At 48.6% G+C, this 24,766-nt stretch overlaps 1 protein-coding gene across 1 annotated transcript in view; it reads right to left on the reverse strand.

The window, feature by feature from the left end:
- Positions 1-21,451: 21,451 nt before the first annotated feature.
- The window catches only part of LPL (lipoprotein lipase), a 28,179-nt gene continuing 24,864 nt past the window's right edge, over positions 21,452-24,766 (reverse strand). The window contains 1 exon segment of the mRNA NM_001177330.1: positions 21,452-23,272. Coding sequence (NP_001170801.1) covers position 23,272 — 1 coding nt within the window. The 3' untranslated portion in view covers positions 21,452-23,271.

Below are 24,766 nucleotides of genomic sequence, written 5' to 3' on the forward strand. Positions count from 1 at the left end.
CTGCCCACCTGCTGGCGCCAACTGTAGCCATAAACAGCATCAAAGCTGGGGTGATGGCATCCATCCTGACATACGTCTTGTCTCCAGGAGCCGGGCACAGAGAGACGGGGGCACTGTCCATGCTGTCCGTGTCCGTTTAACTCAGCCAGCATCTCTTCTATGTCTGTGCCAGGTCAAGTGCTAAACAGAACACAGAAATGAACCCTCAAGGGCTCATGGGGCAGCTGAGTGGAGACAACGTACAAGGGTACTTCAAAAAATGTGTGAAATTGAAATTAAAAGGTAAGTTCATTAGGGCGCAAAAATTTTCTTTTGAAATCTATGCCTTGGAGGGGTTTTCAAAACCTTCAAGGAAATGTTTATTATGAAAAACATCTGCATGGATTTCAAAATATTTTTTGTATTGAAACACACTTAGCTTTAGTTCCATTTTCCATGAAGTTTTTGAAGTACTCTCATTGGATATTGATAAATAGCCACATACTTTTTTTAATGCTTATTTATTTGTTTGTTTATTTGAAAGGCAGTTACAAGGAGGGAGGGAGAGAAAGAGAAATCTTCCATCAGCTGGTTCACTCTCCAGATGGCCACAGCAGCCCGGGTTGGGCCAGGCCAAAGCCAGAAGCCTGAAATTCCATCCAGATCTCCCACGTGGGTGCAGAGGCCCGAGAACTTGGGACCATCTTCTGCTGCTTCCCCAGGCACAATAGCAGGGATCTGGATTGGAAGTGGAGCAGCCTGGACTCGAACCCGTGCCCATATGGGATGCCAGCAATGCAGGCAGAGACTTGACCAACCCACTGTGCCACAAAGCTAGCCCCTAGCAGGATGGTTCTTAAAGACCAAAGAAAGTCCAATCCTGCTTTCTGTTAGCATATTGTGCTTGGCTAGGAATAAGGCAGGTAGCCCACAAGGTAAGTGCTCCTCAGGATACTCAGACAAGGTGGGATCCAGCGTCACAGAGCCTAAGCCGAGGACAAGGCCACAGCATGGTGCATGGTCCACCTCACCTCACCTCACAGTAACCTTTACTCCTGGCCAGCGGTGTGCACCTGCTTCTCAGAGACCCTTCACATCCAGATGGGAGCCTTCCTTCACCTCTCCCGAGCTGGCCGCACTCACCCAACAAGTTCAGACTCCGACCTGTGTCTCCAAGTCCAGTCACCTACAGGGTGAGGGACTTCCAAGGTTTCGGCCTCAGCCATCTCACCTGCCTGCCATGCACGGGCAGCCAGCCTCTCGACCCTTCTTTAACTGAGCTCCGTGGAGTGAGTGCAACTTTCCCCCAAGGATTCTTAGACCAGGCACGCAAGAGAGACACCCCGCTTGCTTCAGGCCTGTGGCTCTTCCTAAGGCTGTAGCCACTTCTCACTCAAAACATCTCACTTAAAGCTAAAGTTCTCACAAGGCAAGGGTAAGACTAATGATCATCTGGGCACTGCCAACATTTCTAAAGCCCTCTGTCTTGTAAACAGACGCTGTGTTCAGGAATAAACACCAGGGACTCGGGTGAGTGTCGTCCATACATGGGGGATTTTGTGTTGTTGGTAGCTTTCCTGATGTCTTAGTCTGTTTCCTGTTGTTGTAGTAGAACACCCAAGATCAAGTAATTTATAAAACAATGGAGTGGGCCTGGTGCGTAGTGGGTAAAGCCACCACTGACAGTGCTGGCATCCCCTATGGGCACCAGTTCGAATCCCAGCTGCTCCACTTCCCATCCAGCTCTCTGCTGTGGCCTGGGAAAGCAGTGGAAGATGGCTCAAGTGCTAGGGCCGCTGCACCCACATGGGAGACCTAGAAGAAGCTCCTGGCTCCTGGCTTTGGATTGACACAGCTCTGGTCATTGTGGCCAACTGGGGAGCAAACCAGCAGATGAAAGACCTCTCTCTCTCTCTCTCCTCTCTCTCTCTCTCTCTCTCCTTCTCTGTAACTCTGCCTTTCAAATAAGTAATACATCTTTAAAACAATGGAGCTTATTTAGCTTTGCATTCTGGAAGCTGGGAAGTCTAAGATTGGGCGGCTGCCTCTGGGGAGGGCCTTGAGCATCTCTGTGAAGTGCAGATGTCAGAAGGGGCAAGCGAGCGCTTGCAGAAGAGACAAACATGGAAGCAGCTTTGCTTTATAACCACGGGCTCTCGTGAATCCCTCCTGCCAATCGCATCGTCATGTGAAGACGCCGCCTCCCAACACCGCCATCACCAAGGTGGTGATCGCGTTTTGGCGTGAGTTTTGGTGGACTCCATACTCAGACCAGAGGGCCTGCTCAGTGTTATCCAGTCCAATTTACCATGGAACCAAGGCCACCTCCTGTATCGAAATCTGACCCTGGAACACAGCATCGATCCTTCTGTGTTAAAACAAGTGTCAAGGGACCAACATTTGCCCTCATGGTTAAGCTGCCGGTTGCGGTGCCTGCGTCGCACACCCGGGTGTCTGGGTTTGGGTGCTGACCCTACTCCCAGTCCCCGCTTCCTGCTAACGCACAGCCCTGGAGGCAGTGGTAATGGCTTACGAGGCTGTGTCCCTGCCACCCACGTGGGAGATGAGGATTGTGTTCGTGGCTCGTAACTAAATAGCCTTGGCTGTTGCAGGCATTTGTGGAGTGAGACAATGAGTGCAGATGCTTCTCTCAATTCTCTCTCTCTCTCTCACTAGTCATGTCAAAGAAAATTTAAAAATTAAAAAGCGGGGCCAGTGCCATGGCTCACTTGGTTAATCCTCTGCCTGCAGCGCCGGCATCCCATATGGGCACTGGGTTCTAGTCCCAGTTGGTCCTCTTCCAGTCTAGCTCTCTGTTGTGGCCTGGGAGTGCAGTGGAGGATGGCCCAAGTCCTTGGGCCCTGCACCCGCATGGGAGACCAGGAGGAAGCACCTGGCTCCTGGCTTCGGATTGGCACAGCACACCGGCCGTGGCAGCCATTTGGGGGATGAACCAGCGGAAAGAAGACCTTTCTCTCTGTCTCTCTCTCTCTCACTGTCTAACTCTGCCTGTCAAATAAAAAAAAATTAAAAAGCATCACATGCCGTATCCTTGTCTTGGACTGTTCCGGCGGCCTGGGTTAGAGAGTGAGCTCCTTGGGTCAGGTCCCAAGGGGCTCCTGCAGGTGAGCACACACACTCAGCCTGCCGAGAAGAGGACCAAGGAGGTATTCCGTGCCACCAGAGCATCTTGTCAGGCACAGGCAGCAGTGGGGATTGGGGGCAGAGAACCTCCTTTGGCTCTGCCCTCCCTGGCAGCCTGCTCAGCCCAGCTCCTGCGTCTAGCACCTGGGTTCAGCCCAGCACCTGAGCCCATCTTGATCAAGACAGAGGATTCGAGACCCAGCCCAGCAGCCTGTGAATCTTGGCAATAGGATCCGGGGTACTGGCACAGAGATGGTGCCCGGTGCCCCCCACCACACACACACCCACAGAGCTCCCACTCCTGGCCCTCTACCTCATGTCCCTCCTGAGCTCACTGGTCCAGCATCCTGACAACCTGCAGAGGCTTTGACAGCTTCTCCCCAACACAGACCCTGGATGGGTTCCCTTGTTGGAAACAAGGGTCCCCTGGAGCTCAACACCCGAGCCCACCCACCGGAATTGCTAGACGGGTCCTTGTGTGATGTCAGATCCTGAGCTAGGCTGGTCATTTTCCTTGGAACACTGTAAAGGTCAAGTGTATTAAGCAGGCTTGGAACACAGGGTCTCCAGGTGAGCACAGCCCTGGACAACCACCGAGTGATCAGCATCGCTGAGGCATTCTGTCCAGTCCTCACTCTCACAGTCACCAGCGTGGCCAGAAGAATCTCTCAGCTGCCACCAGCATCTGTGAGCCACCCACTTTAACACGTCCTTGCTGTTTGAAGGGAGGGCTGTGTGTGTGTATGCACGTGTGTGTGTGTGTGCACATGTGTGTGTGTGCAATTTGGAGGTGATTCCGGCATACGTGTATCTCACCCTCTCTTACAACAGCAATAAATGTGCTTGAGCTAACTTCCAAGACCTTCCATAATTTGGGATTGATTTCAGAAGTACCAAGGGAATACATCATTTCCTTTGCCAAAGGAAAACACTCTTTAAAATATATATAAATATAAAATATATAATATAAGTATGTAAAAATAATATAATAAATACAAATGTAGAATAAATATATTTTTATGTATATATATACACATACATATTTATCTATTTGGAAGGCAGAGGGACAGAGAGAGAGAGAGAGAGAGAACGCTTCTATCCATACTTGGTCATTACCTGCAGTTTTCCCAGGCACGTTAATTAGGAGGGTGCAGGGTGGAAAGTGGGGAAACCAGCACTGTGGATGGGGTGCCAGTGTCATGAGCAGTGACCTCATCCGGTATACCACAACGGCTACCGTCCACTGGCACGGAGTCCAAGGCACCAAGACTTGGGAGGACATGTTCAACAGCTCCTCACTGCATAGAGCTTAGGTAGACACAAACCACCTCGAGGACACAGGGTGTAGTAAACGCGAGGAAGTAATCAGACATGGAGAAGTTCTGCGTGCGTCTCACACTTGCTTTTCGTACAACTTTTTAAAGTCGCCATAATTTAATGATTCATACTGGCTGCACTTAACAACAGGCTTACGGGATCAACTCAACATGGATTAAAGACCTAAATGTAAGGCCTGGAACTACGGAACTACTAGAAGCAAAACAGAAACGTTGGAGGACATCGGAATGGGCGTGGATTTTTTGGATCAGATTCCGAAAGCACAGGAAACAAAGCAGAAACAGACAAATGGGATTTCATTAATCTGAAAACACTTCTGCACAGCAAATGACAGAATCAACAGTAAGGAGATAACTGACAGAAAAGGAGAAAATATTTGCAAGCTCAATGTCCAATGAGGGGTCATTATCCAAAATACTCAAGGAGCTCAAACAACTCAATAGTAAAAAAAGGAGTAAATAGAATTCTCAAATGGGCACTTGATCTAAACAGACATTTCTCAAAGGACAAGAGTCCTGAGAATTGAACAGTGGGCTTTCCCTAGCCAAGTGCAAACTGCCTCTTGCAAATGGCAGGGGAGGGGCCAGCTGTCGGCCCCTCCCTCCCTGTCCACCCTCCCTTTCTGCAGAGCTGCTGTGCCTGCGTGGCTTCCCTGGGTCTTAGCCGGATCTGTCTGCAAACAGGCAAGATGAACAGTGTGTTCAGAATAAAGTTTTTTAAATAACAAGATTTATTTATTTATTTGAAAGGGAGATAGATAATGATAGATAGGTGATACATGACAGACCGGTGATAGATGATGATGATAGAGTAGATGATAGATTCAGATCAATATGATGATAGAGATGGATGATAGGTTTAGATAGATGATAGATAAATAGATGATTGACGATGACGGCAGATAGATATGTATATGATGGATTCAGATGGATCGATTAATCAGTACATAGATGATAAATAGATAGATAATAGATAGATATGCTTGAATGTGTAAAATGACTGCCTGTGAAGATGGAAAAAAGTGCTACAAAGCAGGAAGGAACTATAAGGCAGAAGTGGAAATAAGAAAACGATTCTCCCCTACAGCCTCTAGCAGGAGCAAAGCCCTGCACATGATTTGACTTTGCACTTCTGTGGTGGAATGAGAAGGCCATGCCAAGGTGGCCACTGGCAAGCGAGCGTCAGTTACTCAGGAATGGCTTTGAAACCCACCTGGCAACGGAGACTGCCTGGCAACAGGCTGTGATTGGATGGCTTTGGAAACTGCCTGGCAACAGGCTGTGATTGGATGGATTTGAAACTGCCTGGCAGCAGGCTGTGATTGGATGGCTTTTTAAACTGCCTGGCAACAGGCTGTGATTGGTTGGGGCATAGACCGCCCCTTGACCAGATTGGCTGGTCTTGGCTATATAAGATGTAGTTCCAACTGAAAAGTCTACGGGCTGCTCGCCTCAAGCCTGCTTTCACCCCTCCCGGGGTCTGTGTGGTGACTCCGTGCCTCTTGCCCCCACCACGCTGCTCCTCTCAGAAACAAATCCACTGCAACATTGTTGAGAAATCAACGGCAACACACTTCGACCTCAGACCTATGAGATACAAAGTGCGTGCTGCTGTAAGCCCCTGGTTTTCTGGGCATCTGTTACAGCATCAAGAGGAACTTACCCAGCTGCTGCAAACGTTCGCTGCAGGTGACAGCTTCATCGCTCCTGGGAGTGAAACCCTGGGTCTCAGAGTCGAGTCAGCCTGCAGGAATCTGCCACACCGTTTTCTGCACCTCTTTGCACTTTTACCAGCAACACGAGGGGTCTCCAAGGAGTTCGTGGAGCGTGACTATTATGAAAAAACTCTTGTGCACTTCAAAACTCATCTGCACAAAAATAGATTTCCCTCTTAATTTCACTTTTCCACTTGGGAAGCTCCCTTGCCTGTGAACACTCTCATTGCGCTGCACCTTCAGTAGAGCTTAATAAACTTAGGTCTTCTTTTAGCCATTTGCTGTGACCAAGGAGGCTGTGCACCATTTCAGACGTTTATTTAACTCCCACTGACTTTTTATCTTTGGTGTAATGCCCGGTTTGCATTTAAAATAGTTTCCCATCCACCCTCTCCCATCTGCATTAAGTGACCGCAGATCCACTTTCCATTTCTGTAGATTTCCCCATTCTGGGACTCTCAACTCCATGGCTGCTTGAGTCTGGTTTCTTTCACGTAACGACGTGTTTTCAGTGGCTGAATTGCGCCTCGTTGGATGGGCGTACCACATTTTGTTTATCTGTTTGCAGGCTGGTGAACATTTGGGTTGTTCTACCTTTTCTGCGTTATGAATAGAGCTGTTATGAATGTCCATGCGCACTTTTCAATGGATCAGTGTTTTCCTTTCGGTGAAATGACATGGGCTTGCCGGCCACATGACAACATACTTTCAGCAGCCGGCACCCTGTCTTTGGAAGCGGCTGCACCATTTTACTTTTGCACTGCAGTGCGGGAGGATTCTTGTCATCTCCTGTTCTTCTCTGACTTTATTATTGGAATGTGGTGAGCATTTCCCTGATGACAAATGATATCTCTTCACATGGTGATTGGCCATTTGGGTATCTTTGGCGAAATGTCCGCTCCAATGATTTGCCCTTTTTAAACTTGAGTTGCCTTGTTATTGTTGAGTTGGAAGAGTTCTGTACTTTAGATGCAATTCACATAGATAAATAGCATTCAAATATTTCCTCCCACTCAATGGAGCATCTTTTCACATTCTTATTGGTGTCTTTGAAGCACAAGTTTTTCATCTTGGGACTGGTGTTGTGGTGCAGTGGGTTAAGCCTCCCCTTTTAACACCAGTATCCCATATCACAGTGCTGGTTTGAGTCCTGGCTGCTCCACACCCAATCCAGCTCCTAGGAAGGCAAAGGATGATGGCCCAAGTGCCTGGGCCCTGACATTCTCTTGGGAGACCTGGATGGAGTTCTTGGCTCCTGGCTCCTGGCTCCAGCCTGGTGCAGCTCTGGCTCTTTCTGGTATTTGAAGAGTGAGCCACTGGATGGAAGTTCTCTCTCTCTCTCTCTCTCTCTCTCTCTCTCTCTCCATGTGTGTGTGTGTGTCTCCCTCTCTCTGTCACTCTCCTTTCAAATAAATAATAAAATCTTTAAAACAAAGTTTTTCAATTTGATAAAGTCCAGTTTATGTTTTCTTTTCTGAAATCATGAAGACTCACCCATGTTTTGCTCCTAAGAGTTGTGTAGTTTTAGCGTTTTGAATTAATTTTTTACTAAGGTGTGAGGTAAGGATACAGTTGCATGTGTCCATCCAGTTGTCCTGACTCCATGAGCAGAAGAGACCATTCTGTCTCCCACTGAATGGTTTTGGAAATCTTGCTACAAACCAGTTGACCGTAGATGTATGGGTTGGCTTGTGCACTTAAAGCCTGCTCTATCAATCTATACGTCCATCCTTATGACACTCCCTGGATTACCACTGCATTGGAGCAAGTTTTTAAAATGAATTAATTAACATATTTCAGGGCCAAAGAAATAGAGACAGACAAATAGACAGAGGTCTCTGCTTCTGGTTCACTCCCCCCCCCCCCCAAAGCTTGAATGGGCAGGCCAGGGCCAGGCTGAAGCCAGGAGCTGGGAACACAGGCGGCAGGGATTCAATTACTCAGGCCATCGATACTGCCCTATGTGTGCACAATTGCAGGAAGCTGGAGTCAGGAGCAGAGATGAACTTGAACCCAGACACTTTGATATGGCATGCGGACATCTTAATCAGCATCTTAACCAAATATCCACCTCTGTGGCAAGTTTTAAAGTCGGGAAATAGAAGCTTTCCTACTCTGATCTTTCTCAGGAATTGTAGGATATTTTGGGACTCTTGCAACTGTATGTAGGCTTTTAAAAAAAAAAGATTTATTTATTTGAAAATCATAGTTACACAGAGAGAGAAAGAGAGGCAGAGAGAGAGAGAGAGAGATCTTCCATTTGTTGGTTCACTCCCCAGATGTCCACAACGGCCAGAACTGGGCCAGTCTGAAGCCAGGAACACAGGTGCAGGGGCCCAAGGACTTGGGCCATCTTCCACTGCTTTCCCAGGCCATAGCAGAGAGCTAGATTGGAAGTGGAACAGCCGGAATTTGAACCAGCGCCCATATGGGATGCTGGCACTGCAGGCAGTGGCTTTACCCACTGCATCACAGTGCCAGCCCTGCATATGAATTTTAGAACCAGTTTGTCAGTTTCTACAAAAAAGACAGCTGAGATCCCAATAGGAAGTACATTAGATCTGTACATCAATTTGGGCCTGTTGTCATTACAACATCTTCCTATCCACAAACATGAAATGCTTTTTTCCATTGCTTTAAATCCTCCTTAATGTCTTTCAACAGTGTTTTGTAGTTTTCAATATCCACATTTTGAATTTCTTTTGTCAGACTTGTTCCTAGGTATCTTATTGTCCTGATACGGTTATAAATGGCCTTGTCTGCCCCATTTCATTTTGAGCTTGTGCAAGTACAAGTGTACAGGGATGGAATTGACTTTTACAACTTGAGCTGGTGTCTCCTAACCTTGCTCAACCTATTTACCGCTTCAAGAGTCTTGGGATGAGGGGTTCCCTCAGTGTTTTCTGTATATCAGATCGTGCTTTATGGGACAGAGGTAGCTTCCCTTGCTGCATACCATCTGGGGGCCTTTGACATCTTTTTCTTGCCCAGTTGTCCTGGCTAGAATTTTCAGTGCCGCTCTCAAAACAAGGGGTGGGAGGGACACTCTTTCTTGTTCCTGATTTGTGCGGGAAAGGAGCCAATCTTTCACCGTTAAATATCAAGTTATATGTGAGGGTTTTTTTTTTTTTTGTAAATGGCTTGCTTTAAAGATTTAATCAATCAATCAGTTAATTTTTATTTGAAAGGCAGAGTGATGGGGGGGGAGAGAGAGAGAGAGAGAGAGATCTTCTGCCCACTGGTTCAGTCCCTAAATGCACACAGCAACCAAGGCTGAGTCAGGCCAAAGTCAGGAGCCAGGAACTCTGCCCAGTTCTCCCACATAGGTGACAGGGCCCCAAGTCATTGTCTGCCACCTCACAGGAGCGTTAGCAGGAGGCTAGACCAGAAGCATGGAGTAGCACACACTCACATGTGGGATGCAGGCATGTGGACAGGTGGCTTACGCACTGTGCCACACACCCACGCCCGTGGATGCCCTGTAACAGAATGAGAACACACCCTTCCATTCCTAATATCTGAGGGGCTTTTGAATCATAAATGGATATCAATTTTTTGGCAAACACTTCTTCGTCCTCAATTTTTTGTGATCACACCATAATCCTAATTGTGCTGTCCACAAGTTTGTCATTCCAAGCTGACCAGTACTGAGTGATGCCGCGTTAGTAGCCTTTTGCAGGTGTAAATCTTTCAGATAAATTCTGGAAGAATAAGAATGCATTTACAGCTTTGATAGAGGTGTCGCCAATTGTCTATCTGGGGGATTGCACCAGAATTCATTTCTACCAGCAATGTGGGAGTTTTTATTTCTGCTCAGCGTTACCAACAAAGTGTATTTTTTAAAAAGATTTATTTTATTTATTTGAAAGACAGAGTTACAGAGAGAGGTAGAGACAGAGAGAGAGAGGTCTTCTATCCGCTGGTTCACTCCCCAGATGGCTGCAATGGCGGGAGCTATGCCCATCCGAAGCCAGGAGCCAGGTGCCTCCTCCAGGTCTCCCATGAGGGTGCAGGGGCCCAAGGACATAGGCCATCTTCTACTGCTTTTCCAGGCCATAGCAGAGAGCTGGATCAGAAGAGGAGCAGCCGTTACTAGAACTGGTGCCCATATGGGATGCTGGCACTTCAGGCCAGGGCTTTAACCCGCTGCGCCACAGTGCTGGCCCCAAAAAGTGTATTTTTACACAATGAGATCTTCGCATTGTAGATGAGCATGTTGGTGCTTTATTACATTGCATCTCTTATGAGGAGTGACAATGGCTATCTTTCACATGAACAAAGGCCATTTTATATTTGCTTTTCTGTTCCCATCTCTGTCCCTTTCTCGTGTGTGTGTGTGTGTGTGTGTGTGTGTGATTTTCTTACTGATTTTTAGGAGCTTGTTTCTTCTCTATCAGGAGGACTTTTTGGCTGTCTTTCAACTTTGCTTTCGATACATGTTTCAACGTGTCTCAAATGCATTACCTGTTTTTCCATTAGTTTTTCTGATGGGCTTTTTACAAATGTGACTTATGGGGAAATGGAAACACTGTAGTTTATCAATTCCTCTGACAAACCACTTGTGGATAGAGGCCATAGGTGGCGAACCTTATGAACACAGTTGCTGATCCTGCTCATTTTCTTCTTGGCAACCAGACCAGGGAACTAGAATTTTCTCCCTCCGTTGGTGTGCATAAGAGGTGGCACCTTCCTGCTTCACGTTGCACCTTCTGTTGTTAGCAGAGCAGGGGCAGGTAAGCGGCAGAATGACACTACGTGCTGCAAATGCAGGTCAAAAGTGCCCTTGAACTTGAGGTCACCTTGAAATAGCCAGAAGTCAGGTCTCAGACACAGTACTCTGTGCCTCTGAGTGGACACAGATCTTGGGGTCTTAATCGAATCACATATGGTAGCAGGGGAGCACCGAGGGACTCCTTTGACAGCCCAGGCTCACTTCAACTTGGAGGCACTGAGAGCCTAATTTTCTAGCCCTCACGTGAATATCATTCTGCTGAAGCCCTTGGTCCAGTCCTTTACTTAACTAGCCCTGCCTCACATGAGATTAGCCCGTACAGTGGTCAGGGAAAGTTGCTGCTTCTTTTGAAATCAATACGAAGTTATAAAAGTGATCGCGCATCACAACATGGTGCCTTCCTTCCTTCTTTCTGACTTCTGCTTTCCAGTGCTGGAGGTAACCCAGCTGAACCCCCCGCCCTTGCCCTAGAGCTTTTTTTGGTCTCTCTCGGTTCCTCCTTGTCTGCTCTGGGATTCCTCCTTCTCGGAACACACAGGAAGAAGTTCACTAGAACGAGCTACCTTCCTGTTTGCTACCTTCTTGGGAAATCCAGTTTCATGAATCAAAGAGGGCATTTCTGGACCATCCTGCCTGTCCTGTTCTCCAGGAAGAATGAGTGGACCGGCCACTTTTCCTCCCTGTGGAGACCTATGGAAGCAGAGAGGGGGGAATGGAGTGAAAACCTGCACTCATTTATGTCTGGCTGGAACGGAAAAGCACTTGTTCATGGAAGTCCTCTTTCATTCATGTATGCCTTTATTTAACAGATCTTAAACAGCTGTAAGGGCCTTTCTTTATAACTTTATAATAAGGGGAACACATTCCACATGTTTCATATTACAGATTTAGGAACATAGTAGCGCTTCCCACCCTTCCCTCCCTCCACCTTCCCTCCTCCTTCCTTTCTTATTCTTTTAATTTTTACTATGACATACGTTCAGTTTATTTTATGATCAAAAGCTTAGCCCTCCACTAAGTAAACAATTCAACAAATAGAAGGAAAAAAAACATTGTCCCTCAACAGTCAAGACAAGGGCTGTAAACAATAATCAGTTCTCAAAATGTCAATTTCACTCCTATACATCACATTTTCGGTACTCTATTAGTTACCACAGATCAGGGAAAACATATGGTGTTTGTCTTTTGGGCACTGGCTTGTTTCACTAAGTATAATGGTTTCCAGTTGCATCCATTTTATTGCAAAAGACAGAGTTCCATGCCTTTTCACGGCTGAGTAGTGTATTTTTATGCTCGGATGTTTTCAAGAAGTAGATGGCATGAAAGGAACTTGGTGTCCATCTGAAGAGGCAGACAGTGATAGAAATCAGTTTCTGGACAGCAGCATGGTGGTGATGACATGGGGCTGAAATACGGTGTAGCAGGGTTTTCCTGGGTGCCTCAGCCTGCCCATCCAGGGATGTTCAGCACTTGGAAATCTCTCCTAACTCCAGTGAGCAGAGCCAGGGTTAGCAGGTGCAGCGCAGGAATCACCAGAAGCTGTCCATTCTCAGCAGGTGAATTACCAAGGACACACCCTCCTGGGTGCAGGGAGCATACAAAGACCAGGGCCCAGCCTTACTCTCCAGTCCACACCCATAGGGCTGCTCCGACTGCCATACACACCTTACATATGCATCTGCCATTTGTACTACAAAATTGCCTGCACACAGTGGGTGCTCGCAACCACTTGCCAATTTCAATCAACCCTACGTGTCCTTTTCTCTGTCCCTCTGATTGGTAGTCACATCGCTTGTCACAGCCCACTCCTGGGTGGCCCAAGTGTCAGACATCTCCAAGTTTCCTGACTTCCTCCCCCACGGAAGTCAGTGAAGCTCACAAAAGCCACCAGAAACCTCGGCAAATGAAAACCTTGCTGGGACAAGCGTTCAGCCTAGCAGTTAGGATTCAGGTGAAGAAGCCGGCCTTATTGTCCGGTGCTACAAGCCACCCACTTGCAAGGCCCACATCGTACAGAGCACTGATTCCTGCCCTGGCTGCTCTATTTCCTATCCAGCTCCCTGCTAAAAACAGCAGAAGGTGGTCCAAGTGTCTGGACCCCTGCTACCCATGTGGGAGACCCGGATGGAGACCCTAGATGGCTTCTAGCTTTGGCCTGGCCCAGACTCGCCACTTCAGGGCTGAACCAGCAGATGGAGGATCTCTGTCCCCTGCCTATCAAATAAATAAATACACCTTTAAAAAAACAAAACAGGGAGCCAGCCCTGTGGCATAGCCAGTAAAACCACCATCTGCAGCACTGACATCCCACACAGCCATTGGTTTGAGTCCTGGCTGCTCGACTTCTGATCCAGCTCCTTGCTAATGTGCCTGGGAAAACATCAGAAGATGGCTTAAATGCTTGGGCCCCTGCCACCCACATGCCTTTCAAATAAGGAAAATAAACCTGGCTAGACAAATTCTGTGCCCCCGTGCTCCCCATCATGGATCCAACTTCCGCTGTCACACAGGCTCACTGTCCTCCTGGCTAAGCCTCGGGGATGCCACCGTAGGAGCTGGACTGCAAGTAGCAGCGACAGCTGTCAGAGTTGCCTTTCTCCTCTATGCCTGCCCTCATCTGTGAGTTGCTCTGCTGAGCCCTGGTCACTTGTGCCGGTGGAGAGGTTTTGCTGCCAGTAGCATTCTGGTGGACCGTCTCCCAAAGCCCCAGATGTGTGCAAACAGGCTTCAGTCTTTTTGTTTTGTTGACAGGCAGAACCTCTTTCTGTTGGTTCACCCCCCAATGGCCGCTGCGGCCAGCGCACCGCACTGATCCGAAGCCAGGAGCCAGGTGCTTTCTCCTGGTCTCCCATGCAGGTGCAGGGCCCAAGCACTTGGGCCATCCTCCACTGCAATCCTGGGCCACAGCAGAGGGCTGGACTGGAAGAGGAGCAACCAGGACATAATCCGGCGCCCTGACTGGGACTAGAACCTGGGGTGCCGGCGTCGCAGGTGGAGGATTAGCCTAGTGAGCCGCGGCGCTGGCCTAGGCTTCAGTCTTAGAAACACTGCCCCAGCACCTGGCTCCTGGCTTTGGATCAGCGCAGTGCACCGGCTGCGGCGGCCATTGGAGGGTGAACCAACGGCAAAGGAAAACCTTTCTCTCTGTCTTTCTCTCTCTCACTGTCCACTCTGCCTGTCAAAAAAATAAATAAAAAATAAAAAAGAAACACTGCCCCCACTTCGAAGTCAGACCTGGGCTTGAACTCTTCCACTTACTGCCTCTAAGTCTGATCTCTACGTTACTTAATTTCTCTGTGCTTGCATCTACTCGTTCATAAAGGGAAGACAGGAATACGTATCGAATACAGAGTCCCTAGCACGGTGCTTGGCACACGCTCAGGGCAGAGACTAGGGCAGCTGCTCATTGCACTAACTCAACATCCGAGCAAGCGCACACCCCACGTGTGCTGACCGAGCCTCGTCGTCGCTCGGTCATGCACGGAAAACTCCATGAGTGAGGAACTCAGGAAAGGGGGCGACAAGAGAGGATAGTGCTCTGGGCGTGGAGAGCCACGAGGGCACAGATGTAGAAGCCAGAGGGGGAAAGCCTTGTTCACGGAATAACAACAGTTCAGGCTGTGTGGGCGGAGCGTGCACGAGAGGTAAGACACACATGACTTGGAGAGGACGATGACGTATTGCCTCTCTGCTAGTCCACCCACCTTGACTGCAGCTTGAACTGTGAAGAGGCTCAAAGAACTCCTGGTGTTTGAGCTCAGCCTGTCGTGGGAAATCGCCTGGGTTTGCATCACCAGGCAGCCGCATTCTGACAGCGGGAACCCAGAGTTTGTACAAAACCGCTCCTCATCACTAACGGGACAATGATGCTGACCTCCTAAAGTCTTTTTTTTTTTTTTTTTTTGACAGGCAGAGTGGACAGTGAGAGAGAGACAGAGAGAAAGGTCTTCCTTTGCCACTGGTTCACCCTCCAATGGCTGCCACGGCTGGTGCACCGTGCTGATCCGATGGCAGGAGCCAGGTACTTCTCCTGGTCTCCCATGGGGTGCAGGGCCCAAGCACTTGGGCCATCCTCCACTGCACTCCCGGGCCACAGCAGAGAGCTGGCTTGGAAGAGGAGCAACCGGGACAGAATCTGGCACCCTGACCAGGACTAAAACCCGGTGTGCCGGCGCCGCAAGGTGGAGGATTAGCCTAGTGAGCCACGGCGCCAGCCTCCTAAAGTCTTATAAGAAGGAACTGTCTCCCCTTTGCCATGAAGGGATTGTTAAGCCCGAGAAAGACACTGGAGTTGTTGGAACCTGTGAGAGGCAGAAGCCAGGGGGACAGGTGCTCTCCCCTAACATAAGCTCGGGTAGATTCCAGCTCAGGTTGGACGACGGGGATGATAGGGTGGGCAATCAGAGTTGTGGTGGGGCAGGGAGCCCCCTATGGGCTTCCAAGTCTGTGCAGAGCCCAGGTTTGCTGCAAAATCAGTCACAGCGGGTAACTGACCAGTGAAGACCAAAGGGCAGAGCTGCCCACATGACCCAGTGGAGAAAGGCAAACAGGAACGGTTTGACTGCATAGAAGCGCAACCGCTATAACCTCCTCCAGCCACAGCTCGACCCACACAAAGGAAAATTAACTAGCAGTGGTTAAATGTAATCAGTGCGTGACAACACAGGCAAGCAGTAATTCACCATTTTCTATCCTCAGCCTGAGTGACAAGAATAGAGAAATCAAGTTTGAGATAGAGGAATGGGATGTGGTGACATCTTCTGGAAAGTTCCCCTGGCTCTTAGATTTTCATCACAAAACTCGCTTGATCCCACGTCCCTCTCCAGCTACGAGTCTATCTTGATATTCTCCTTGGAAGTAAAATGGCCATATTTGTCTCTACTCCTTTCTACCTCCTCTTCCAATTCTCTAAGTCTGATCAAGCTGCCATTTCAGACTACACTTGTTAAGGCTGATAGTGAATATCATGATAATTTTTTTAAAAAATTTAAATTAGAAGGCAGAGTAACAAAGGGAGAGGGAGGGGGAGAGAGAGAGAGAGAGAGAGAGATCTTCCATCCACTGTTCACTCCCCAGATGGCCACAACAGCCAGGGCCAGGAACAGCCAGCGGCCAGGAACAGCCAGCGGCCAGGAATTCCATTGTTGCTCAAAGGCAGCAACACGGCGCAGATAGCATCCTTTATCCACATACGCGGACCAGAGCCTCTGCTGGGATGTACAGAGACGCAGCGCTTGCTTGAGGAAACACAGCTGGGCTGAGCTGCAGGTGCAGCCCAGGTGTAACGCCTTTCCAAAGATGGTTCCTTTAGAGAGAACTTCCATCCCTATGTGTATCCATGGAGGGCAGGTTTCCATTCAAAGACTCATTCATAGACATTTTGTCCCATGAGAAGACTGAGGACCAATTGGAAGACATGGTGCATTTCTCAAGTTGCATGGGCACGGGCTGAATGCTGATAAGGTGGGCTAGGGGCTTGGGGTATCCCAGAAGTGGGGGTGATCGGATGGTGCCACGCTGTCATCAGACTCTGAGGTCCATGACGTTACCCCGAGAACAAAACCAAGGCTGTGTCTAGAACATTAGTGATCTCGTGACCCTAAATACCCTGAGGAGGTCATCACAGATGTCGTAAAATCATATTGACTGTAGTTGAAGGCAATCAGGAAAAGAAGAATACACAGTCCCCGACACTTCCAGGGAGGGAAGGGCGCACTTTAAAACCAATTCAACCTGAAGCACATCTGTGCCCCAGGATGGAAGTGTCTGGGTTCAAGCCTGTTGCAGGAATCAATCCTCTCTCCCAGGTTGGCTGTGTGAGCTTTGCTTGATTCATTGGGAATCGCCCTGGGAATGAACCAGGAGCCAGCACCTGCCTGCTACAGGGAAACCATTCCCTTCTCACCCATTCCCTTCTCAACTGAATCTCCCAGTCTCTGGAAAGCTGAGAGCCCAAGCTCACCTCTGCCTGCCTGTGAGTGATCCCTCATCTCTGGGATGGCCAGGCTCTGTGCACACAACATGGGAAGGCCAAGTGACTGCCTGCCCTGCCCCTTCCCATTGGCTGCTGCTTCCCCTGAGCTGAATGACCTCTCAACACAATCAACTCCCAGCCCCCAGCAGTGGAAGAGAGCCCACCAATGCCACAGGACAGGGGCTGTGGTGGCAGGGAAGGACGGAAGTGGCCAAGGGCAACTCCAAGAACTTCCACCCGCAGAGCCAGTGTTCTGATGGCCAGGCTGTGGGAAGCAAGGAAGAAATTTGGTCTGGAAGTCAGTGTGCTATTCTTAGCCCAAATCTCATCAGAATCAAATGTGGCTCTTTACAAATAATCCCATTATGGGGCCAGCACTGTGGTGTAGCAGTAAAGCCGCCGCCTGCAGTGCCAGCATCCCATATGGGCGCTGGTTCGAGTCCCAGCTGCTCCTCTCCCGATCCAGCTCTCTGCTATGGTCTGGGCAAGCAGTAGAAGATTGCCCAAGTGCTTGGGCTCCTGCACCTACCTGTGAGACCTGGAAGAGGCTCCTGGCTCCTGGCTTTGGACCGGTGCAGCCTCAGCCATTGCGGCCATTTGGGAGTGAACCAGTGGAATCATCCGGAAGACCTCTCTCTCTGCCTCTCCTTCTCTCTCTAACACTGACTTTCAAATAAATAAATAAATATTTGTTTTAAAAAACAAATAATCCCATTATTTTTGGAAGGACTATATTGTTATTAGAACCAAAAATAAAAACCATTACAAAGATAGACACCATAAAGCCAATTGTCCATTATCTTCTGCCTTACCAAAGGAAAGGGGGCTCCTTCAAAATGCAGCCTTCCTGGTAGTTTGAAAATATGATTTTCTAAATATTTGATTTGTTAAAAAAAAGATTTAAGATGCATCCTTCAGGTCAATGCTACTTACGTATCACTGCAAAACAAACTGGTCCAAAATTTAGCTTTGAACATGACAAACGTGTATTATTTCAGTTCCCCTGGGCCAAGAATCTGGGAGTATTCACATGGCTCAGGTTCACAGGGGCCAGCGCTTCTGTCCCTGAGGCTTGCTTGAGTCTGGAGACTCTACTTCGATGCCCTATATTCATGGGGCTGTTAATGACACAACCAGCAGCCATGTGCAGGTTCCAGTTCATCCCTACTTGGCTCCCTCCATGGGGGTGCATGCAATACAGCTTCCTCCCCATGGAGGGACCCAAGAGAGAGCAGCCCCCCTTTGTAGCCTAGTTTGGGGAGTGACATCCATGGCTTTGGCTGTGTATTGCTGGTCACACAAATCAACGTGAGGACCAGACGAGGATACAGATGCTAGAGGCAAGAGTCACTATGGTAACTCGACATGGCAACTTGACACTGTCGTCAATGTCTGTGGCACCCCCAAAGAACTCACCGGGGAGCCTTGCCACTGGCCATGCTGGGCCACTGCAGGGGGTGGGTGGGATTGATGCCGATTCAAGTCAACCCTGGTAGGAAGCCAAGGGAGCTCCCAAAAGATTGTGGAAAATTCACTGTTATCTTTGTTTTATTTATTCTGAGAGACAGAGAGAAAGAGAAACAGCCCATCTATTGGTTCACACCTCAAATGCCCGTAAAGGCCAGAGTGGGGCCAATATAGGTCTCCCTTGTGGGTGGTGGGGATCAAACTATTTCAGCCATCGTCTCTTCCTCCGGAGGCACACGTTAGCAGGAAGCTGGAGTTAGGAGCAGAGCTACGACTCCAACCCAGGCGCTTGGATTTTGGGATGTGTGTGCTCCAAGTGGCATCTTACCCACGATGCCAAAGCCTAGCTCCTGTGCATCTATTAACTCTGTTTTCCCACAAACCCTTCTCAAACCTTCTTGTACCTCTTTTTTTTTTTGACAGGCAGAGTGGACAGTGAGAGAGAAGGACAGAGAGAAAGGTCTTCCTTTTGCCATTGGTTCACCCTCCAATGGCCGCTGCGGCCGGCGCACCTTGCTGATCCGAAGGCAGGAGCCAGGTACTTCTCCTGGTCTCCCATGGGGTGCAGGGCCCAAGCACTTGGGCCATCCTCCACTGCACTCCTGGGCCACAGCAGAGAGCTGGCCTGGAAGAGGGGCAACCGGGACAGAATCCGGCGCCCTGACCGGGACTAGAACCCGGTGTGCCGGCGCCGCAAGGCGGAGGATTAGCCTAGTGAGCCACGGCGCCAGCCTTGTACCTCTTAATAGCAAATGTAGCGTGCTATGTTTGCATAGGAAGCAAACTCGTATTAATCAAGCAGTTTATAATGTGTTTGGGGAAGCAGGATGATACAAATGCGGGAGCATGCACTGGGTTTTTAATGAGTAAGGATCAGTACTAGTTTCATGCGTGTTACTAGCTAGCTGTGCAGCATCAGGCAAGTCCCACACTCTCTGGACTTTTCTTGTCAATCAACAAACGAGGCTGTCACATTGTCTAATAATACTGCTGCTAATTATCTCTGAGAATACTACTTCCAAAAATGCTTACCGATGATATTCTGGATTGTGCTAGAAAATTCCCAGGAAGACTCAGAGGACAATGATCTGTGTCATTATCTTCTAGAAAGTAAGAAAAGACATTTTCAGTAGAACAGGGTTATGGTGGCATTGTCTTGCAGTCAGTTGCCACGTGCTGGGCCTGGGATGGACAAGGTCGTGTTAGAGAACAGTGCCCAAGCACCAGAGTCCTCATTTAGCGGCAAGATGGCGGGGTCCTCACAAGTGTATTTCCACCTGCCCCTGGCTGCTGTCTCTGTCCTCACAGGCCCATGGGAGGCATTTTTAAGGCTTTGTTGAAGCACAATTTAAAGACAGTAACAGGCCGGCGCCATGGCTCACTAGGCTAATCCTCCGGCTGCGGCACTGGCACACCGGGTTCTAGTCCTGGTCGGGGCACTGGATTCTGTCCCGGTTGCTCCTCTTCTTGTCCAGCTCTCTGCTGTGGCCAGGGAGTGCAGTGGAGGATGGCCCAAGTGCTTGGGCCCTGCACCCCATGGGAGACCAGGAGGAAGCACCTGGCTCCTGGCTTTGGATTGGCACAGTGCGCCGGCCACAGCAGCCATTTGAGGGGTGAACCAATGGAAGGAAGACCTTTCTCTCTGTCTCTCTCTCTAACTCTGCCTATCAAAAAAAAGAAAAAAAAAAAGACTGTAACATCCATCAACTGTGTATGGAAGCACACAGTTCAACGGTCTGTAGCACATTTGCAGAGTTGTGCAATCATCACCACAATGTAATTTCTGTCATCATCCAGAGATGCCTCCTGCCCACTTGTTGTCCTTCCAGCCCCCAGCCTCAGGCCACCACCAATCCATCTGCTACATGGGTGAGTTTGCCTTTCCTGGACATTTATATAAGTAGAAGCATGGACATGTGGTCTTTGCCTCTGGCTTCTTCCTTGTAGCAAACGGCTTTGGCTGTGCATCCGTGTTGCGGTATGCATCAAGGGTTCATCCTTTTCATTTGCAAATCAAACCCCATTGTGTGAGAGGGCCATGTTTGATCTCCAGCTGATGCACTCTTGGGGCCTTTAGGAAGATGGGTGCTAAGAACATCTCTGTACAAACCACTGTGGATCTCGGAGTATATACTCAGTAGGGAATTGCTAGGGCCTCTGGATGAAACTCTACGCTCACCCTTTCAAAACCTTCCAAACTGTTTCCCATGTGGCTGCGCCGTTCTACAACCCTATCAACCACCAGCTCAACGGCTCTCATCATTGCCTGTCTCTTTGACCATAGCAACAGGCATGGATGGGCAGTGACCAAGAAAACTGGGGCGATCTCTCCTGTTGGGGGAACCTTGACTCCGGAAGACCCTACACTGATCAAAAAAATTGGGATTGTTGGTTTTTGCATCAGTGGCTTGCTGGAGTGCCTTCTTCCCGACTGTATCAGGAGCAACCCCCGCTGAGCTGCACAGGTGGACTGAACGCTAGTCTTTGAGTCATCAAAGCAAAGGTCGAGAAGATGTCTCCTCCCACTCCCAAACACTCATTTTTTTTTTTTTTTGCACAAGTGCCGCATGCAGTGTAGCTAACAGTGAGACCTCAGAAATAGTGATTGTTTATGCCAGAAAGGGGCCACAATATTTTATACTGATTTAATGTTTCACTTGTGCACTTGTGATAATGCACACTGCGAAGAAGAAGAAGAAGAAGAAGAGGAGGAGAAGGAAAAAGCACATTGCAGGCAAGGAGAGTGCTAGTGTATTTCATTCAGGGAAAATTCTATACTGTTTTCCTCTATAGTTAGATTGAAGGACATCAAAGGCTCTGTATAGTTTTATACAAGTTTGTATTTTTAACTGTGCAATTTCATTCCTAGAATCTGTTATTTACCACCTAGAGTGGTTACTCAGTCAATTCTTGCTGCATGAGTCTGTCCCTAAGCATAAATTGACTTTTTTTTTTTTTGGTGGTTGGGGGGGGGTGGCTAAAATGATACAACGTGATGACTTAGTGTTGTAACAAAATGTCCATTTTATTAAAAGCAAATTCCAATTTATCACATAGGTAAGCAAATTTCTTCCTTTTTTTTTCAAAAAGCCCATTTCATTGGATTACGAGACCAACGCTGCTGAAAGACACCCATGACGTACGCACCACACATCCGCGAAGGCAGGTAGCCATGATAACCTTCCCACTATCTACACAGCCCACTACACACCCACACATACATTTATAGCTAATAAATAAAACTTGAAGCCATAGCGTCGCCAATATCGATAGCCAAGTCTTTAGAAGCCAGAGTTCCCAGTGCCGTGTGGGCATTGGAAGAATCTTTGATGCACCCGCAGTACAAACCCAAATCCAGGAAGTGAATGTGGTAGCAATACTAGGGGAATGCCAGTAACAGACAACACATCAATTTTATTTGGAGAGGGAATTCATTCCAAGCCTGATGGCGACAGTCACAACATTTGTCCTACGTGACACCCACCCACACACAACCCTCTCTCCTAAAATTCCTGGCACAGGGCATCCATGGCAGGCCACCTTCCAAACCAGGGTGCCCGAGGAGCACACACGTGGGCTCCCTGTGGGGGCTAGGGGTGCCGATACACACACGTTCCCAGTCGGTCCCCAGCAAGAGCCTCTGAGCTAGTTGACTTCTTCATTGCTTTATATTAAGATGTAGACGAGCATCCGAAAACTAGGAGACCAGGTCCACAGTCCATCAATAATTGCTCAGGCTCTCTCCGGCAGCTGCCGCCTTGGTGGAGAGGCCTCTGCCTTGCACACGGTGGTGTGTGAGCACTGTTCGTGCGTCTCGCCCAGTAACGTTTCCAGCTGTTTGCTCAGTACGGCCCTTGAGAAAAGTTTGTGAGAGTGTGCATGCTGCAAAAGTTGAACTCGAATACACGCTTCGTTGGCCAAGCCCGAAACAAAAGACACGCACTCAAAAGATAACTGAAGAGTGATGCAGATTAGCCTAGAACTGCACGCTAACGATTGGGCATTAAATGATTTCAAATCCATGAAAAGAATTTGCAGAATCACACAATACAATGATGGTGTCATTTTCTCTCTGCACCACTCGGTTTATGATAGCTGAGTATCACAGGTTCATCTCCACCAGCTACCCGACATTATGAAAATCAAATCATGAGACAAGAAAAACAGGAGGAGGAGGAGGGGAGGGAGGAGGAGGAGGGGAGGGAGGAGGAGGAGGGGAGGGAGGAAGAGAAAGATGAAGCAATGAACAGCAAAGCCCATTAGGAATTACTTGATCTAAGTTATGTGTCTCCTTGCCCTTTTAACTGTCTTAATGCTGGCTGGCAGCACAGACGGGTTAGAAGCTCAGCTCCGTCAGCCCCATTCTCTGTCCCTCTCTTCCCATCCTGGTTCATTCCTGGGCCACATCCTAATGGCCCAGGAAAGAACCACTGGAAAAAGTCAGGTATTTTTACTGCTAAGTAAATAGGTCTGACTCATGGCACAGAAAACCATTTCTTAGATTCAGATTTAAGAGAAAACCTCGAGACAGCGTAAATCCAGAGAGTCTAGAATCCCAATTAAATAGCAGGTCCTAGGCTATGGCCATCGCGCCCCGTGAAGGAACCTTGTTTAACTAGAGACCCAAACTATCCTTATGTTTTTGGCAAAGAACCTAATGCAGTGCTCGTCATAGCTGCTGTCTCTGAAGTTTGCAGAATGTGCTGTTTGGCCACTGTATTCCTCATGTGGAATTAGCCACATTTCAGTATCCAAAACTGTCTCCTAAAAGCAACTAACAAGGATAGAGCTGGGATAACATTCAAGAGAATCCCCTTTCCAACACCCAAAGCACCAGGCATCTTGTGTAAAAGTTGCTTCATGCTTCCCGAGTTCATATGCTGTTTGTTTTTTTTCTTTTTTTGCCTGTAGATTTTCTCAGTTTCTGAAAAAAAAAAAAAGACAAAGGAAGAAGAGAAATTTATGATCTGCTTGCTGTTTTGCTAACCGCCCCTCCTCCACACACACACAAACACACACACACCATTTTTATGATGAAAAGGTTTTCAACCGGAAATTCAGGGCCAAAGGTTGTGAGGAGAAGCCCCAGGGAGCCATGGGAGATGGCTCAGAGAAGGCAGCGGCGCCCAGGACATCTGTCTAGTCACGTCCCGATAAGCAGCGCCTGGCTCAGAGGGCTGAGCCTGCTGATGGCAGCTTTTAGGGGGATTCCTGACTTTCCCATGTGTCAGACAAGAAGGCTGTTCTGTGGCTTTTCACGTGGCATGACACTTGTGTAGAGTTAACAGAGGATGCAAGACAAGAGAACCTTTCATTCGATTGCTTGTATCCTCAGAAGAAATCAACTGCAAAAGACTGCTCGTCTGATTCATAATTACCTCCTAGGGCAAGGTCAGATGCATCAAACAAAGAAGGCGAGGCAGGAAGCAAGGAACAAGACCCTGCCTAGGGGCCAGAAGGTTCAGCCGCTGCCCGCGATGTCAGCGTCCCCTGTAGGAGCTCCACTCCCCATCCAGCTCCCTGCTAACGCACCTGGGGAAGCGTTGGAGCATGGCCCAAGTGCATGGACCCCTGCCACACACGTGGTAGACCCAGATGAGTCCTGGGCTCCTGGGTTCAGCCTGGCCCAGCCCTGGTGGTTGTGCCATTTATGGGTGGGAGATCTCTGTCTCACTCCCTCTCGCTCTCTCTCCCCCTCTCTCCCTTTCTCTCTCTTTCCATCTCTTCCCATCATGTGTGTGTGTATGTGTGTCTCCCTCTTTCTCTGTCACTCTGCCTTTCAAATAAATAAATCTTTTCTAAAACAGCTGCCTAAATACCTGTGGTATCAATAATCCTATAACGGGGTAAAGAATGTGTTGGAAGGCTTTCTCAGAGAAATTCCTAAAACTCACGTAACCGATAAGACCAGTGGTGCTGTGTAAGCATGTAATGGGGGGGGGGGGGTTGTAAAGCTGTGGTGAAGCTGGGGAGAAGGGACGTGGACCTGTGTGTTAGCCGTGTGAGGCATACATGTGTGTATAAACCTTCCTGTGGGAGTCCCTGAGCAAAGGTAAAACTCCTGAAGGCTTGTGATGAGGAACAGTGCAAAGCCTGCACTTAGACAAGCACTGAACTCCCCTGCCTGCCTCCACCCAGGTACTGTGCGCCACTCAGAGTGCATCCCGAGGGCTCTCACACTAATGGTTTTTTGATCTAGCAGGCCTCACCTTACCCCTCAAAGTACACACGTGCCATAATTCCATTTTTGGTAAAAGATGAAAAATAACACTCTACATACGTAGCCAAAGTGCAAGAGGATGTAAATCCAAATATCAGTTTAGCTTGTCCCCGGATGATGGAGTCCCACTAATTTTCTTTTCTGGATGTCTGTTTTGCCTAATCCATCGATGGGGAACACATATAAACTGTATTATAA

Source organism: Oryctolagus cuniculus, chromosome 8, assembly GCF_051225735.1.
Source record: "Oryctolagus cuniculus isolate XC-2025 breed Fujian yellow rabbit chromosome 8, ASM5122573v1, whole genome shotgun sequence".
NCBI classification, from domain to species: domain Eukaryota; kingdom Metazoa; phylum Chordata; class Mammalia; order Lagomorpha; family Leporidae; genus Oryctolagus; species Oryctolagus cuniculus.